Raw genomic sequence first — 18,021 nt, 5'->3', positions numbered from 1 at the left:
TCACGTTGGATCAGTACAGAGCACAAACTACAATCTCTCGTTTCATTAATTACTCCGTATGGATACAGTTCACAGGTGCAATTCAGGTCCCTACGGAGGAGGGTCTACTGGCCAGCATCCTCTGCTTCTGTCACTGTGATACCATATTTATTTTTCCCCTTTCCCTTTTTTTCTCTCTCTTATTCTTCAATTCATGCTCTCAATTTCTCCACTTTCTTCGAGCTCGAGGGTGAGTAGGTGGAAAGAGTGACGAAGGCTAGATTGCCGGTAAGCTGCAAAGGTGACAAAGAAAAGAGAGAGAACGACTTGATTTTCTTTTGATCTTTCAAATTAATCTTTTTTCCTTTTTTGTAATTACCTTCTTTAATTCAGTTAATTTTATTTGTACACGTATGGTGCTTGGCCCCTGGCCTTATCTAGTTATCTGTTCATACAAATGATTGGGGAAGGGGTCCTATCCTTCTATGAGAGATCTCGTGCTTTTGCCTCAGGAAGAGCATTATTTGATTAGATTCGAATATTATTGCATTTGGGTCGGTCTCATTTTAAAGACACAATTTACGGTTTGCACGTATAGATGATTTATCGGTAAGATCACTACGTTAAGTAACATAGAAATAATCGAAGCACTGCCACTCGGAGGGGGTGAAAATGCTGCTGACCAGGGAGCTTTGAATAGTGTTTTTGCATTTCTTACAGATTTAGTCAAATGCATATACAATTCAACTCTCAAGTCCCAACATGCTACGCGACAAAAAAATAGAACAAAAAACTGATGATGTTCCAAGTCAATCCCGATGAGATTCAAATCTTTTGTTACCTTTACAGATATTGTTTTGTTCGCTTGCTAAAGAAATATGTGAAATAAATATAATTCCTGTTACAGGCTTATCACAGCTTGAATGTGTATATCTGAGAGCCTTGAAGAACTGTTTAAACCTATAGAACGTACGATTGTTTTGCAGAGTTTTTTACTCTTTCACAATAACAAATATTTGAAAGAAAGGCTTGGACCGGTCCGATCTATCTCTCAGATAAGGAGCGGGGATTAAATTCTCCGGTGATCTCGAGCGGGTTGCCCAGTTAAAGCAAATGCGTTTCCCGGATTAAAAAAAAATCAAATTAACATATAGTAAAAGTGCAAGTGTTTTTTATTTATTGTATTGATAGACGCATAGCATCCGATGAGAAGGAAAAGGTGGCAAGGGATATCGTTGTAGGGGAACCAAATCTTTCCGTGTGATTTAAATTCCAGAATGTACGTCCTGCTGCTGCTGCTGCTCTGTTGGGCACACGCCTTGTCCGCAAGCCCTTCTTTCATGACATCTTTCCCTCCCCTTCACTTTGATTTCCGATCACAACTCACAGCTGAAACAAAAAGACAGAGAGATAGAGAAAAGCGAAAAAAGAAAAGGGAAAGAAAAGAAAAGTCCTGTTCTTCCTCAACTAGTTTCACTTTCATGCCATTACCTGGCATTATCAATTAGAATTTTTTTAAAAAAAAGTATTAGTGTTTTACTGTGTCTTGGGAAAGATTTCACTATAGATTCCCAAAATCTCTATTTTTTTCCTTTTTTTTTTCATTTTATACCTCAATTTATTTTTCTTTTAATGTTGTGTTTCTTTGGTATTGGTTGTGGTGTGTATAGGGGCCTCGTATTATTTTGTTGGTCAGTTGATTCTTGATTTGGTAAACTAATATTCAATTTTATTAATTTATAAGAACTAGAGATTTAAAAAGCTTTTTGATGAGGTAGTAAGTGATAACCCATTCTTGTTTTTTTTCCTCTCCTTTCTCTTCTCTCTTTATTATCCTTAAGATTTGTGTTGCTCAACCAAAAAAAAAAAGGTGTTGAGTTTTTTTTTAGATCTTTTGTAAAAATTAATTTTTTTTTTCAACTCCAACCTTGAATACTGGGTTGGTTAGGGATTTCACGCTGTGATTTTTTTGCACATTTCTTTCAAAAAGGTTATTCTAATCTTATATCTTAGATCACGAGTTTAGCAGGTTAGCTCATGTTGACTTGAGTGTTTTTTTTTCATTTATTTTCAATTTTTTTTAATTTTTTCCTTCAATATTTAGTTAGTTCAGGAATTGAGCTCCATGGTTTTATTTAATGTCTTTTTATGGGGTTTTTTTGATCTCATAACTAGGTTACTAATTTGACAGGCTGACTCGAGTTGGTTTTTTTTTTTTCTTTTTTAAAACTGATTTTTTAATATATATAATTTGATCTTTCAACATTTTATTTGTAAGGAATTGAGTTTTGAATTTTTGTTCATTTTGCTTTCTAATGAGCTATCACATTTTTTTTTAATCAAATATAATATGAAAACTTTTTAAGAATAATGAGAGGATATCCTTCTAAAATATTGCCAAGTGTTTATTTTTTGCAGTTAATCATTGTTAATTTTTTTTGTTTACCTCTATTTATTTACTGTTATTATATGTTTTTTTAATCATAAATGAACTTATTAAACTTAGTCGAGTTAATAGTCAAGTTTTGGATTTTTTTCACTTCTTTAAAAATACTTGTATCACCTAATCATTTTTTTTATGCTAGTAAAAAATTGGCTTGACCAACGATGTAGCCTGGATAACCAATCTAGTTTTTTTTTAAAGAGAGATTGAAGTCATAGTAGTCTCCAAGCTTTATAAAAGAATTTGTGTAATGAGTTATGAGTTAATTGTCCTACTTCACATATAAGAAATTTTTGTGCAAGAAATTTCTAATAAAATTGGTGAATGATTTTTTTTTTTAAAATCTAAGAATGTGTTTGTTTTCTGGAAATATTTTTTTTTTAAATAATTTAATAAAAACAAATGTTGGTGACAGTGCATTTATAATAATATGGTGATGGTAACAATGATCAAATGATGAAGAGATGGTGAGCTTGTAAAATAATGATGATGGTGATGAAATAATGAAGTGATGGCGATATAATAATTAAATGACTTAAATATTTTGGATCATAAAATAATAATATTCATATTATCAAATTTTTTTAGCATTGTTATTAAACTCTGAATGAATGACTCAAGCTTAAAAAATTGAAACCCGGTTCTTTGATTAATATTTAGTCAACTTACTAAATTTATGATCCAAGTTATGAATTCAACCGGGTCGAAATAGTTTTTTTATATTTTTATCATATGATAAAAAATATAAAAAATAATTTACCGTCAACCCTATACTAAAAGATAAAATTCAATAAAAACCCCACACTAAATGATAGAATTGCAGAATAAAATAAAAAAAGTTAAAACTAACATGTTATTTTCAAATATTAATCAGACATAAAACTTGTAATCCAATAATTAAAAAAATATATATTAACATGAATTTTTAATTCATATAAGCAGTAAAACTAACATGTTCGGTTTGGATGTTTTGATAATTACAGAATTTAAAAAACGAGTGGAGTGCTATTTAGTTTTTGTATCTTCAATGCAACTAAAATTTATTTAGTATCTTCTCAAAACCACCCCTTAATTTCTTGATCTGCTTTTTAACAATTGTAACTTGATCCATTTTTTACTATTATTCCTCCTGTGAGCTGTCTATCGCTGGGGTGGCTCTGCCACGTTATTGTGTTGCGTAGTTTCCCGACCTCTAGCCCACCTCTTTACCAGAAATCTCAAATCCATGTTTATATAATAGAATGATTCGTTAGTCTGTACTTATATTTTTAATTTACTTAAATTTATTTTTAAATACAAATTAAATTTATTGGGACAAAATCTTCAAATCAAATATCTAGAACTAGCCCTTTGATTTCATTTAAAAGCTTCCATTTTCTTACCTTGGATAAGAAAAAAGTCACATGTAATAAAGAATATATATTTTTATATAAAAACAGATCAAGTTATTAACCTAAATAATTTATTACTCCCAAACGACCAGATGAGTCATACGTTTTAAATTTCAGGAACCGCAAACAAAATCCAAAATAAACTTTACGGGCACTAGCACTTAGTTTTCTCACGCATATATCCCATCATGTAGTCTTCTCATCTTCTCCTTAGTGCTATATATTCTGTTAAATCTCCGTAGAAGTTTCGTCGTCAAGACATTATGACAACTTAGAAGAGAGTTCTGGGCAGGATCTTCATAATTTTCGTTTTGACATATGAATTCCAGCTCTCGGCTAGAGTTTGACCAGAGCATCGGACTGAATTTTGTCACAAACTTTCAGCGGTGGATGGCACACAACAGCTCCCCAGTTCGAACTCTTAAAGCAATTCCTATACGAGAAAGTTTGTTTTTTTTTTTATTATTATTATTATTGTTAATGTAGGTGTTCAAACTAATTCTTACAAGTTTTGTCATAAAATTAATAATTATATAAATTTTTAATAATTAAAAAAATCGTGATGACTTAATTTATTTCATCTTTTTCCACGGGCAGTAATTGCTTTTAATGATCAACCGGATAGAAATGGTGAGTAACATCTCTTCCTTCGCAACAAAACAGTGTTGACATTAATAGAAGGAAGTGAACTTGCAACCTTGTAATTAGAGCAAGAGTGTCATTGACATTGACGAAGACGACCCGACAAAATAAAGCCCTCTTACTTCGCACCTAATCTCCCGTAGGAAAATTGAATGATTGTGCTATGTGGATAGTTGAGTTAAGATCTGATCAATGAAGAATTATTTCTATAAGCAAAAATTAATTAGAAGATATCTTGCTGTTGGGAGCTAAAAACATTATTCCAAGTATCTTTATGGGAAAGAAAAAAAGAAAAAGAATCTAACCTGCCCTTTTCCCTCTTTATCTTTATTACTAATTTTCAAGTTGTTGTTGTTATTACATATATATATATATATATATATATATATATATATATATATATATATATATCCAATCCTCTAAAAATAAAAAAAGGACATTCATAAAAACCTGTCATCTCACTCCACCATCCTCTATAAAACACCCAAACCCAACCATCCACATTCCTTAATAAGAACCCCCCACTTAACACTAAACACACAAACGCGCTCCTCTCTTTCCAATGGACAAACCCATAGCAGAGCCATGGCGACCGGAACCGGCCCATTTCCGGCCACCGGAAACACCACGTGAGCCCATGGAGTTTCTGTCACGTTCATGGAGCTTGTCAGCGTTGGAGGTATCAAAAGCCCTGGCTCCACCACAGATGGTTTTCTCTAGCAAGACCAACCCATGTGGTGCTAGTGGTATGATACAGGAGGATATTATTGGAGAGTTGGAGGAGAGTGGTGCTACTGTTTCTGGAAACCCGTTTTCTTTTGCTTCATCTGAGACTTCCCAGATGGTCTTGGAAAGAATCATGTCACAGTCGGTGAGTTTAATTTTATATATTTAACCAAACACACGCAGAGAGAGAGAGAGAAAGAATAAAGACAATATGTGAGATTTCTTTCTTTTTTCCTTTTGGCCCTCTTTGAGTCTTTGTTTTCTTCTCTCTTGATAATATACTAATCCACTCTGCTTTGTCTTTTTTTGACGCTCTGGTTTTATATCTATTTTGATAAAATCTTGTTTCTGGTTTATTTATATCGAACAGATTTGCAAAATTTATTTCAGTATGATCTTGTTTTGAGGCCTATACACTCCCTCTCTTTTTTTCTGGTTCCGTCACACCCCCGACTATAGATTGAATTATTTATTTTCCCGTTCTTTACTCTTGAAACACACACGAGCAGAGACTCTGTCTCTCCTTCCTTCACAGTCACTACTGCCTGCGATCATTACTTATAACTATCTCAACAAATGAAACACCCATTTTTCAACTCTTGGGGTCTGTTAATGCAGCAGGAGGTATCTCCACGCACTTCAGGCAGACTCTCCCATAGCAGTGGACCTCTCAATGGTTCCTTAACGGACAGCCCTCCTGTTTCCCCTTCTGAAATGGATGATGTCAAGGTAATTTTTTTAAGAGTTTGCCGGAGCTAATTAATATTATGAAATCTATTGCTATTTTTGGGGTAATATAATTATACAAGTTTGAAGAAAGTTGGTGTCTTTGCTTTTGTGGGTCTGTGTTTGTTTTTGCTCTTTTTTGGCAAAGCACGACTTCTGTTCCACTGACTTTAGACCACCCATGAAACATATCTCAGGCTTTCTCCTTAACCAATGCTACTTAATTACACATAAACACACCAACAGACTGGGTTTGTTAATGTGCTTGTTTTTTAAGTGATTTTTTAAAAAATATATATTAAAATAATATATTTTTTATTTTTTAAAAAAATATTTTTAACATTAACATATTAAAACAATCTAAAAATAATAATAAAATTTAAATTAAAAAAAAAAAAAAAAAAAAACACAATCCAATCTGCCGGGAGTATCTAATGTTCTGTTTCTCTTTTTAAAATAATAAAAGCAATGATACCTACTATACTTTGCTTTGTTCCAAAGAAAACTATATAGTTTCCCTTCTATTTCTATGGAAAAACAACAGCCAGAGGTAGCAAAAATTGAGTCAGAGGTTAACTGGCCTTCTTTCCTTGTCTATTTTTTAGCAAAAATGTCAAAAACTGCCATTGCTAGTTCTGTGGGTAAATTGCATAATGACCTGCATGTCCTTTTCTGTAGAGATTCAACAATGACCTCCTTTGTTGGTTGTTTTTAGAAAACGCGGGTTTGCGCTGGTCCCCTAGTGAGTGAATGAATTAGATTAGTTAACAATACATAACCACAACTGCGAATTTATGGTGTATGGACCTAACTTTTTTTTTTTTTCCAAAACAGCCTAACAACTCGCCTCCATAATTTTAGATAATCACCCCGATGTGTCTGTGTCATTATTAATTATCAGCCATCAATTTCACTTGCTGCATTAATGTACCCAATTTTAGGTTAACAATAGTTAATCTAAAGTGGTGAAAATAATGAGTTAACGATCCATATGTATTCTCCTTGCCAGTATTGTCGATCCAACAACCCTCATAACACACAATTCCGTGCACCTGCGGTAACTCCTGGTGGCAATGCCATCACAGCCGCCGCCACGGGTGGTGGTGGTGGTGGTGGTAAGACTGTTGGTAGGTGGTTGAAGGACAGGAGGGAGAAGAAAAAGGAGGAGACTCGAGCCCATAATGCGCAGCTTCATGCTGCGATATCTGTGGCAGGGGTTGCTGCTGCCATTGCTGCAATTGCGGCTGCAACAGCTGCCTCTTCGGGGGCTGGGAAAGATGAGCAAATGGCAAAGACTGACATGGCGGTGGCATCAGCTGCAACATTGGTGGCTGCACAATGCGTGGAGGCAGCAGAGGCCATGGGGGCAGAGCGTGAGCACCTTGCATCTGTTGTGAACTCTGCCGTGAATGTGCGTTCTGCTGGTGATATCATGACATTAACTGCTGCTGCTGCAACAGGTATGTTTGTTTTCCTTTATTTTTGTTCATCAATCATTATTATCATCTTAGATAAATGCAAATCATACATGATCTGCGTGCATTTATGGAGGATAGTTTAATGGAAATGATCTCAGACCTTTTTGTGTGATTGTTGCAGCGTTACGTGGTGCAGCAACATTGAAGGCGAGAGCATTGAAGGAAGTCTGGAATATTGCAGCAGTCATTCCCGTGGACAAAGGATTAGCTGTAGCTGGTGGAAATGGCAGTAATGGTAGTTCTAATGGTAGTTTCAGTGGTGAACTGGTGCCTGAAGAAAATTTCTTAGGCATATGCAGCAGGGAATTGCTTGCCAGAGGCTGTGAGCTACTCAAGCGCACCCGCAAAGGTGATTATTACTATGTTGTCTGGAATTCATTCAGCTCACAATTGTTTTGTATATTTAGTTTGCTAGCTTTGTTTTCTTTCTTTCCCCATATTGAATTGAAATTGGAACATGTCAAGAGAACACATCGATTTGCTGTATTTCAGAGAGACATTTTGTATTGTGATTTTTGCTGTTTATTTTGATGATGATTAGCAATTCTATGTCAAAGTGCTTTGCTGGGTAATATTCCCCACATTAAATTAATTTAAAAATTGGTTGGTTTGTAGTATAGGCCTGTTAATCCAAAAAAACTTGTTACTTGATGTGGAAGGAGAGTCTTGATCAGGTTTCTTTGATCAATGCAGGTGACCTTCACTGGAAGATAGTTTCTGTTTATGTCAACCGAATGAATCAGGTAATTAGAGCTTCTATTCCAAACCAATATTTCCGCTATAATTGTTTTGGAATCAAATCATTTAATTATTTAGACATGATGAGTGTGAATCTGACGAGGTAAAAAGGGATCGGTGACAAAGTTAAAGTTGATCAAATGATGAAATAAGTAGAACCACTTTCTTTATTCTGCGCTTACCACCTAGCTTTTGAAACTTCTTTTGGTGCAGGTCATGTTGAAGATGAAGAGCAAACATGTAGCTGGGACCATAACGAAAAAGAAAAAGAGTAAGTATCATTGCTTTTGTCTTTCTCTAATAATGTGAAAAACAGAATAGGAGGTGGGGCTTCTTCCATTCTGGGGATTTGGGAAAGTTCAAATGGCACTAAAGTGTAAAAGATCAAAAGGGATCATCTTTAATTCACCTCCTTTTGAATTTACAGATGTGGTGGTCGAGGTGATCAAAGATATGCCCGCCTGGCCAGGCCGCCACTTGCTAGAGGGTGGTGAGCATCGCCGGTATTTCGGTTTGAAGACTTTGCAACGGGGTGTTGTCGAATTCGAGTGCATGAACCAGAAGGAATATGATCTCTGGACTCAAGGTGTCTCGAGACTTCTCTCCATAGCAGCAGAAAAGGGCAACAGACATAGAGTGTGACTTATCTACTAGGGGGGTTAGGTTTGCAATGAAGTGGAAAAACTGGGATTTAGGATTATTATTATAATATATATAGACTTGTTAAAGCTTTTTGAGATTTGGTTGGGTTATATTTTTGGTGTTCCTAAATTGTAAAAAACGGGGAATTTAAACATAGCTAGCTTATCCATGTGGGTCTCTCTCTCTCTAGTCTATGGGGAATATAGTACAGTTTGGGCCTTTGTTTTTGTATCTGAACTGGAAAAGGCGAAGTGTTGTGAATTAAAAGTAAGCAAAAACCATGTGATCTGAGCCTGCGTGTGTTTCACCGTCGAGGGAAATAAAAGGAGAGTCTTGGACTGGTGTGGTCAAAAAGAGAAGTTCGATAATGGAATGGTAATGGAAGATAAAGACACGGCCTGAATCTATGTGCTTCCTGTCATGTGGGCTTTGTTTTTGTCTCCCTGATTTGTTTAATTAATGGAGCGCTTGTATTTTCCTTATGGTGGAGGCCATGATTGTCTTGATTAGGGTTTCTCCACTTTACCCAATAATTTTGTTTGGATTGAGTGAATCAAGAGTTTTAACGACGTTTTGATTATTGTAATGTTGGATTCCATCTTGATTGTCAGAAGATACTTCCACTGTATTTGGAATCTTCTAATTCTAAATAAATTTTAAAAGTAATATAAAAATAAATTATAAATATATATACCATCATGGAAACACTAAAGAAGAAGATGAATGGGAAAAAAAAACTATTCTAAAATATCACGGGATAATGTCCCTAAACATGTACTTGATAAAGACAAGTCCTGTATTTTGTACAAAAATAATTATATGATTCCTTAGAGAGGGTGAAAATGTTCTTAGCTTTTATTTCTCATAGGTAAAAAATTAATAACTTTAGCATATTTTTTTTTTTAAAAAAAAAAACATTTGTTTATGTACTTTCTAAATTAGCTTTTAAGAATATAAATTATCAGTTAACAATCTTATAAACTTCTCTTTTAACAAAGAGTGTAGGTTCGGATGTGAGATCTAAGTCTATAATCAGATAGATTTGGCTTAAATATGTAAAACTTAACCCAAAAAAAACTCTATTGCTGGAAAAAAAAAAAAGATTTTTGGCTTATAAAACTCTAGAGAGACTTTAGGACTGTTTGCGAAATCACACTATGATTCTTTTTTGGTCGATTTTTGAAAAAATAAATGAAAACTACTTAAATTATTAGGATAATCAAACAAATAATTAAAATTACAATTATACTCACACAATTAGCCAGACCAACTAAATAAATGATATTGGGATTATAATGGGCTGGGTATAAAGCGGATATTTGCTTTACTTGGCCCAACAAATGCCCATTAAACATGTCTAATGGGTATTGAGGAGGATAAAAAAAAATACATATAGGTATTCATTTTATACCCTATTAATACCCACTAGTTTTCTTGTAGAGACTTGAATGCATAAACTATAATAAAGGAACCAAAATGTATTTTTTAAAAAAAAAATGAGGGCCGAAAAACTTATAAATAATTGTCAAAAATATTAATTTTAAGGAGAAGTTTTAACTTTTTTGAACATTGCAAGGATTAAATTGAAAGATTTTGACATTATTTTTAGCAGAGAATAAATGGGCGGGTAAACTGGGTATGGACCGGGTATCCAATCGCAGGGGTCGCGACTCTCTCTCATAGAACAAGGCCATAAAAAGGCCACCTGAACAACTTATCCTTGGCACAAGAAACTTCCATGAAAAAAGGTTAGAAAGAACAAGGAAAAGCCTAATTAATACAGTAACCATGTCCTCCTCTTCTGCTATAGCAACTGTTGCTACTACTGTGTTTGAGGCTGGGAAGTATACAACAGTGCTTCAAAAAGTAGAATCAAGAACTACATGCTGCACCGCAAAGACTTCACCTCCACTTCCTGTTCCACCTCCGAAACCACTCTTGATTGTTATGCCATGTGAAGCAGGGGAATTCCCACTTCTTGTTTTTCTCCATGGTTACCTTCTTTACAATTCTTTCTACTCCCAGCTCCTGCAACATATTGCTTCTCATGGGTTCATTGTCATTGCTCCTCAGGTACATATCACTCTCTCTTCTTCACTTCTTCTTTGTGATCATATATGGGTCGTGGCAAAATTTTGATGCAGCCATGGTCACTTATGAATTGCAAGTCTTTTAAATATATTCAAAGGCTCCAAATCTCCAATCGTTGTGTTATTTGTTGTGTTATTCATCGACTGTGAGTGAATTGCAAGTGTGATGTAATTTGGATATATTTGTGCCTCTATTGATTAGGAATAATTTCGTTAGTAAAGCAGAATTTATACCCAAAATCAATAGATAACAGATAAAGATGACGACTAGATACTATATTCTGATCCCAAATTAAGATCATTTCGATGTTATTAAATGTTTCATCTATTTACATTCTCTTTTTCCCCAGATTAAAACAGTTGCTCTGGTATTTTTCTGGGTATGTACTATGTGTTACTGTAACGACCACAATCTTTTCTGCGAGAGTTTTTAATTTTCTTTTTAGTATTCTGCAAATTGACATTGTTGTGCCAACTGCGAAGTGGAGATAACTTCATTTCGCTCTCAAAGAAAAAAAAGATCAAACTTTAGTTCCCAAAGAAGCTATGGTGCCACGCATGCCGTGTTGGTCCCCCCAAGTAAACTTCATCTCTAAGGCAAGAGATTTCAAAGTTTCGTTTTCTCAAGGGAAAATCCTAAGGCCTATTAAACAATTATCAGTGGCATCTTGATGTGATGGATGAGCCAGAATGCTCGAGATACTGTATCCTTGTCTCCTGATGCTATATTTCATTTGTCTGTATTCTTTTCAGTCTTCACATATACCCCATCCCGTGTATAATTGTCCTTGTCTTTCACATTTTAAAGCGACACTTTGAGCCAACTTCTCTATTTTCTCCACCCGTTCCCATTTAAAATTTTGTATCTTCTACGTTTCAAGATACTGGATTTTCCATTTTAACTTTCAAGTCCCTGTTTTTGGTGCTCATGTTTTGCTTTATTTCTATTAATTATGGGGTTAGTAAAGGTCAGGAGAGGGATTCGATCCAATTTCCTATAGTACTTTGACAAAATGCTGTATTTGAGCAAATATGGCATAGCAACCTATGTCAAAAATGAAAACCATCGGATTAGATGCTACAAAAACCATATATTAGTTACGGTTCGGTTCTTGAATTGCATCAATTAGTGTCTTAGTCGCTTGATGCTTGCCTGTTGATTTCTTCAATTTGAATTTTAACTAGCACTCTGTTACTCGTTGAATCTTTTTCTTCTCTGCACTTGGCAGTTATATCTTGTGGCTGGACAAGATTCTAGTGATGAAATTAAATCTGTGGCTGCAACCACAAACTGGCTATCCGAAGGACTGCATCACCTACTTCCACCCCATGTTAAACCAAATCTAAGCAAGCTAGGCCTTGCAGGCCATAGTCGAGGTGGCAAGACTGCTTTTGCATTAGCTCTTGAGAAAGCAGCAACCACATTAAAATTCTCAGCACTAATTGGTGTGGACCCAGTTGATGGAATGGGCAAAGGGAAACAAACCCCTCCGCCAGTACTCACGTATGTTCCTCATTCGTTTGATCTTGATATGGCAATCATGGTCATTGGTTCTGGCTTGGGTGAGCTGAAGAAGAACCCTCTGTTCCCTCCTTGTGCACCTGAGGGTGTTAATCATAAGGATTTTTTCAAAGAATGTAAAGGGCCGGCTAGTTATTTCGTTGTTAAGGATTATGGACATCTTGATATGCTAGATGATGATACTGAAGGGATTAGAGGAAAAACCACATATTGTCTGTGCAAGAATGGGAAGTCCAGGGAGCCGATGAGGAAATTTATTGGAGGAGTTGTGGTCGCATTTATGAAAGCATACTTGGGAGGTGATAGCAGTGACTTGATGGCTATAAAGGGTGGGCAGACCGGACCGGTGGAACTTCAAACTGCTGAATATATTCTCTGAAAATTATATGATCTGAACTCCTGGCAGCCTGGGTTAGAACAAATTCTCTCGATTAATGAATATTATTAAGTTTTTCTGGAAGTATAATGATGGTAACAATTTTGCTTTTGATATGGATTTTGCAATGAATTTGAAGTCGTGTGTAGCAAGGATTGCACGTTGGAAACCATATTCTAGCGACGCCTTCCTCAGTGTCAAGTCCTGTGTTTTTATGGGCTTTTATTAAGCACATGTCGGCCTACTAGTTTGGTCCAAATAAACTGAGGGATTCCAGTCCATCATCAATCCCGCGGCACGCTTTTTTGAATTGCTGTAAAATTTATTATTTTTAAAAAAATATTTTTTTATATATTTTAAAATCATATTGATTTTATGATGTTAAAAATAATTGTTAAAAAATAAAAAAAAATTAATTTATTTCCAAACAAAACACATTTAAAAAAAATCATTATCATACTCTTTAATCACCGAATATTAGTGTATACCTATTTATTTTCTAGATTGTGTATGCCCAACAATTTGTTTTTTTAGCGGATCTTAATTACTTTTTGTATTAATTTTATTTTAAATTTATTTTAATATCTTAATCAAGAGCATATATTAAGTTTCTTATAAAAAAAATAAAAAAATTTCGGATGGAAACAAAAACGAAAAGTTTTACTTTTTAAGTTTGCCCACTTTTTTATTTTCTAGTATAATATAGCATTGAGGATTCAAATATAAAAAGATCCATACCCACTGAACAAGACCTGTTGTTTGATCTGGAGACAACAATGTAATCGAAGACATAAATGCTCACTGAGAAGAGTACTGATATATATGTTGCAGAGATGCTTTGATGTTCGTGTAGTTTCTTTTTGTTTCTTCTGATCATGCAAGATAAAATTGTTTAATTAATCAAGTAGTTTTTACATTTTGTATTAAACCTAGTACATGTAGAAATTAAAATATATATTTTTTAATTTATGAAAAATTATTTTTAATTTATTTTTCATGTAAAAACTATCATGCATTAATAATCTTAACTAAAAAGATATTTTTAAAACTTAATTTTTTAAAATTACAATTATAAAAATTACTTCAGTACCAAATAAAAGTAAAACCCCCTGATAATAGAAAAAAATTTATAATCTTAATTAAAACTAAAATCCAGAGCCAAATGATATTTAATGGAATAATTTTTTTAAAAATAATTTTATGGATTTTATTCGAATGAAGTTTAATTAAAATATATATATATAATATAATAACTTCTTTAAAAAAGAGTCCATGAATCTGGCCTTATGGGCCAACTCCTGGACCAGAAATCAAAGATAAGCCCACGTACCTCGTCCTTACAATGTTTTCTGGCCTCATGGCCACGCACCTCATCAACTAATCATGGCCTCATGGACCAACTCCTGGACCAGAAATCAAGGCCCTGCGTGTCTGGCATCCTTTTCTTTTTGCTTTTTCTTTTTTTCCTATCATTTAATTTAAAATGTCATCTTTAAATGAATTTTTTCCTTGAATTTCTTTTCCAATATCATCTTCTTCTTTTTTATCATATATTCAGGTAACAAGTAATTTTTTTAAAAAAAATACTAAATTTAGTGGAGTTCATGACTCTAATTGTGAGGTTGTTGAGTAGAGTCAGTTCAGATTGATCTAATATATTATTTTTTTAATATTTTTTAAAGAAAATATCATGTGTTTTTTTATTAAAAAAAAAAAACATTTGGCTTATTTTAAAGTATTTTTTGTGAAGTATTTTGTTTTGATTTCTTTAGGGTTAATTGGTTTTGATTATCTTATTAAAATTTGACTATAATAAATTTAATTTATTGTTGTGTTAATGTTTTTTTCTTGAATTAACCGGATTTTTTTTTTTGCGGCAATCCAAGTTTATTTTCTTTGATTATTTTGTGTTTTGCTTTTTTCTTTTCTGGACCGTAACTTAGCGAGTAGCAAAGTGACTTAAAAAAACAGGTAGGCCTTGAAGTTTCATGGGTTGTGGTAGCGAAGAAACCTGCCTTCCTCGTATCAAATTTGAAGAGCCCGTTGGATACTTGATATTTTATTAAAGCGTGGTTAAAATAGAAATCGAAAATATGAAAAATATAAATTTATTTTTATTTTTAATCAAACCGCGCTTGCAAGCATCACCAATCACGGTGGAAGTCTCAAGTCTAGCCGTACACCACCGAGCCCACCGCCAACGACAACGGCACTGTCAAATCAAGAATCACTTCAAAATCATTTCTCTTGATCTTGCTTTTATTTCCCTCGGAGAACCCGAAATAAAGCGGAGGAGGCAAGGAAATGGGCATTCTGACCCGACCTCCTTTGGGATTTGAATACATTTTGGAGCCACTAGGCCATCCCTCCCCCGTCCTCTCCTCTATTCTCAAGCTGCCTCACCCAATCCAGCAAGTGAACTTACCTTCTTCTTTTTTTTTTTAATGGAAACAGTACGTTATAAATATTGAAAAGGTTGCAGCTTTTTATTCGAGAAACCCTTGTTTTTCCAACTGTAGGAGTTCTGTAATTTCAGTTCTGTCCCCCTCGTACTCGGGGAAACAACACCGTTACACCATCATTTCGCGGTTTACAAAACCGATACATTGAGTTCATGTATATGCTGGATAACATGGTACAAGTCATGTTTTAAAATGTTTTTAATCTAGAAGTATATTTAAAAAATACTTTTTAAAAGAAAATAAAATTTATTTTTAATATCTGCATATTAAAACAAATTTAAAAATAAAAAATAATTTTAAATAAAAAAAATCAAATTTTAAACCATCAAAGTTTTAGCCGCAATGCAAATCACGCTCGAAGTGTTTTTGTCTAATCGGAGGCCTTTCTAAATGGTATATTAAAAACATCCTCGAATGGTAAATGATACTTTCTGTATTCAGTCTTGATTTCCACGACTACCTTTCCGATCCACAATCGCAGTTACAGGACACATCATCCTGAAAACTGAAATCAGTCCAAGGTTATCGAAGCGTCACCAGTGAGTTCGATTTTTGAGAGAAGAGATTGCATGGGTTATTGTTTGTCTTTGAAAGCTTTTGGAAGGGAAACTCATGGCCTGGATGTGGGTGATCACGGTGAGAGAAGAAAATTTCATAGATGTGTGGTTTGGGACTCGATCCACCAAAATAAGACCCCTGAGCTAATATTGAGTGAGGTTGAAGATGAAACACCCAGAGACGTAGATTTGTTACCATCAATACAGAGACAAAAATGGACTGCATGATTGCAAGCAAAACTGTTCCAAGCAACTGTAGAAAGAGCAACGAGGGGTCCACACAGGGGCGATGCTTTCACTTTGATGCAAGCATTTATTGAGCCTTTTTTTCACTTTTATTAGGATCTCAGTGAAATAGTTTTAGAGAATTTGCCGAGAATGTAAACAAGCTTCTAATTATCTTAGAAAGTGACAATGTTGATATTTATAGTTTTTTTTCTTATTAGTAACAATTTTGATATTTTATTCCGCGTTTTTTAATAATTATTTAAAATATAATGGAAATGTTGTTGTAAATAATTTAGTTTTTTAATGAGTAATGATGTAAAATGTTATACAATTTATAAATTATGATATGTAAACTGTATTTTTTAAAAAATAAAGATCAAGTTAGAAAAATAAGTGAATTATAGGATCCTAAGAATAATTATCCCTTATTATTATTTTGTAAATTTTCTTTGAACATGCTTGGAAAAAAATTGAATAATTTTATTCTCATCTGTGTGTGTATTTTTTTTTTTTGGAATAATTATTGATAGGAGTCTGTTTATTTCACATAAAATTCTTTATGAATAGAAAATATTTTACAGATTTTACTAAAGAATGTTTTACATGTAAATATTTTTTAATGATGACGGTGGAAATATTAGTGGAAAAAAAAAAAAAGATGGTGGCGACATGGCAGAGATTATGGAGGAAGTGGTGGTGAAAGCAGTGGAAAAGATAGTGATGAGATGACTACGATGAGATGGCATGTTTGTGATGAGATTACAACAACAGCGGTGTACAGGATTATTGTCGTGGTAGTGGTGGTGAAGGAAAAGAAAGAGGTGGTGGAGATCATGTTGGTGAGATAGATTTAATGATTGAAATGGTTTAATGGTATTGTAAATGAATTAATATTAGTTAAATATTTTATAGAATTTTACAAGTTAAAAATATTTTTTAGTAAAAAAGTTAAGTTTCAAAATTTGATTATAAAATATCTTACATTAAATTATTTTTTTATAAAATATTTTACAAAAAAAAATATAAAAAATATTTTTTAAAAATAAACTAAATCATATCTAAAAATATATTTTTATATATAATATTCCACACGAAACAAACGGTCACAGGTATTTCTAGATATTTTTATCATGCGCACACATTTGAGAGCTTTTAAAGCTATTATGTTTCTGTTACTTTGTTTTAAAAATATTTATAAAAAATTTTAATTTTTTTTATTTTAAATTAATATATTTTAATTTTTTTTAAATTATTTTAATATACTAATTTCAAAAATAATTTTTAAAAAAATATTATTAATATTTTTTTTAACTAAAAAATATTTTAAAAAATAATTACAGCCATTCTCTCAAATATCCTTTAAAAAAGAATTATATAATGTCAGGTCTCGTGATCAGACAGAGGAACAAGACATCATGTGGAAATTTTGGTGAAATTCCACGAGCAACTGCTATAAATATCATCCCTCTGATTGATTGATTGATTTAAAGGGTAGCAGTGGGGTCCTTTTAAAGCAAGAGTTTGAGAGGCTTTTCTTCTCACAGTCCCTCTTTTTCTATGTTTAATTTAACAAACGATACTGGCGTATGCAACCTCACAAAAGATTCCCTCATGATAGTTGTATGGCGAGGAGATTCCATTACCATAATTCTGCAATTATAATAATATAATAAATAAAGTTTTTTTCTTATTATGTAGTTGAAAGATTTACTAGATCTCCCAATAAATAAATAAATAAATAAAATCAACTTACACACACGCACAGAAAGATCATCCTCGTGTTGCTTTGCTTAAACCATATAGGGTTGGTAGTAGTAGTTAAAGGGACCTTGTTCAAGGGTTAAAATTGCTTTGCTTAAACAAAGCCGAACATTAGTGATTTACATCAGTGATTTTTTTTTTCCTGGCGCAGAAAGAGGTTTAAGGAGTGTGTGAGAGTCTAATCAATATTATTTTTAAAATATATTAATTTTTTTATAAAAAATACATCAAAAAAATATATATATTTTTTATTTTTAAAA

General features: G+C 33.3%; 2 protein-coding genes across 3 annotated transcripts; both read left to right on the top strand.

The window, feature by feature from the left end:
* The first annotated feature begins 4,907 nt into the window (after nucleotides 1–4,907).
* Nucleotides 4,908–9,247, top strand: LOC118061494 (VAN3-binding protein). 2 transcript variants are annotated; one of them, XM_035074936.2, is made up of 7 exons: nucleotides 4,908–5,326; nucleotides 5,803–5,910; nucleotides 6,917–7,367; nucleotides 7,507–7,734; nucleotides 8,079–8,128; nucleotides 8,337–8,394; nucleotides 8,551–9,247. In XM_035074936.2, the coding sequence occupies exons 1-7, from the start codon at nucleotides 5,018–5,020 to the stop codon at nucleotides 8,763–8,765; spliced, it is 1,419 nt and encodes a 472-aa protein (XP_034930827.1). In that variant the 5' UTR covers nucleotides 4,908–5,017; the 3' UTR covers nucleotides 8,766–9,247. The 2 variants fall into 2 exon arrangements, with proteins under 2 accessions (XP_034930827.1, XP_034930826.1); XM_035074935.2 differs by having other exon boundaries at nucleotides 4,909–5,326; nucleotides 5,800–5,910.
* Nucleotides 9,248–10,409: 1,162 nt separating this feature from the next.
* LOC118061495 (chlorophyllase-2) lies at nucleotides 10,410–12,891 on the top strand. The gene is made up of 2 exons (XM_035074937.2): nucleotides 10,410–10,838; nucleotides 12,085–12,891. Exons 1-2 carry the CDS (start codon nucleotides 10,554–10,556, stop codon nucleotides 12,754–12,756), a joined length of 957 nt encoding a protein of 318 aa, XP_034930828.1. The 5' UTR covers nucleotides 10,410–10,553; the 3' UTR covers nucleotides 12,757–12,891.
* The last annotated feature ends 5,130 nt before the right edge of the window (nucleotides 12,892–18,021 follow it).

The sequence above is a fragment of the Populus alba genome, chromosome 10 (assembly GCF_005239225.2).
Source record: "Populus alba chromosome 10, ASM523922v2, whole genome shotgun sequence".
NCBI lineage: Eukaryota > Viridiplantae > Streptophyta > Magnoliopsida > Malpighiales > Salicaceae > Populus > Populus alba.
The sequence above is the reverse complement of the archived record's forward strand: the minus strand, read 5'-3'. Positions and strand labels throughout refer to the sequence as shown.

Excerpts from the sequence above, each read along its gene's own strand:
- LOC118061495 (XM_035074937.2), top strand. The coding sequence starts at position 10,554 with ATGTCCTCCTCTTCTGCTATAGCAACTGTTGCTACTACTGTGTTTGAG. Across the intron at positions 10,839-12,084 it reads TCATTGTCATTGCTCCTCAG|TTATATCTTGTGGCTGGACA; the intron begins GTACATATCACT and ends TGCACTTGGCAG.
- LOC118061494 (XM_035074935.2), top strand. The coding sequence starts at position 5,018 with ATGGACAAACCCATAGCAGAGCCATGGCGACCGGAACCGGCCCATTTC. Across the intron at positions 5,327-5,799 it reads AAAGAATCATGTCACAGTCG|CAGGAGGTATCTCCACGCAC; the intron begins GTGAGTTTAATT and ends CTGTTAATGCAG. Across the intron at positions 7,368-7,506 it reads AACTGCTGCTGCTGCAACAG|CGTTACGTGGTGCAGCAACA; the intron begins GTATGTTTGTTT and ends TGATTGTTGCAG.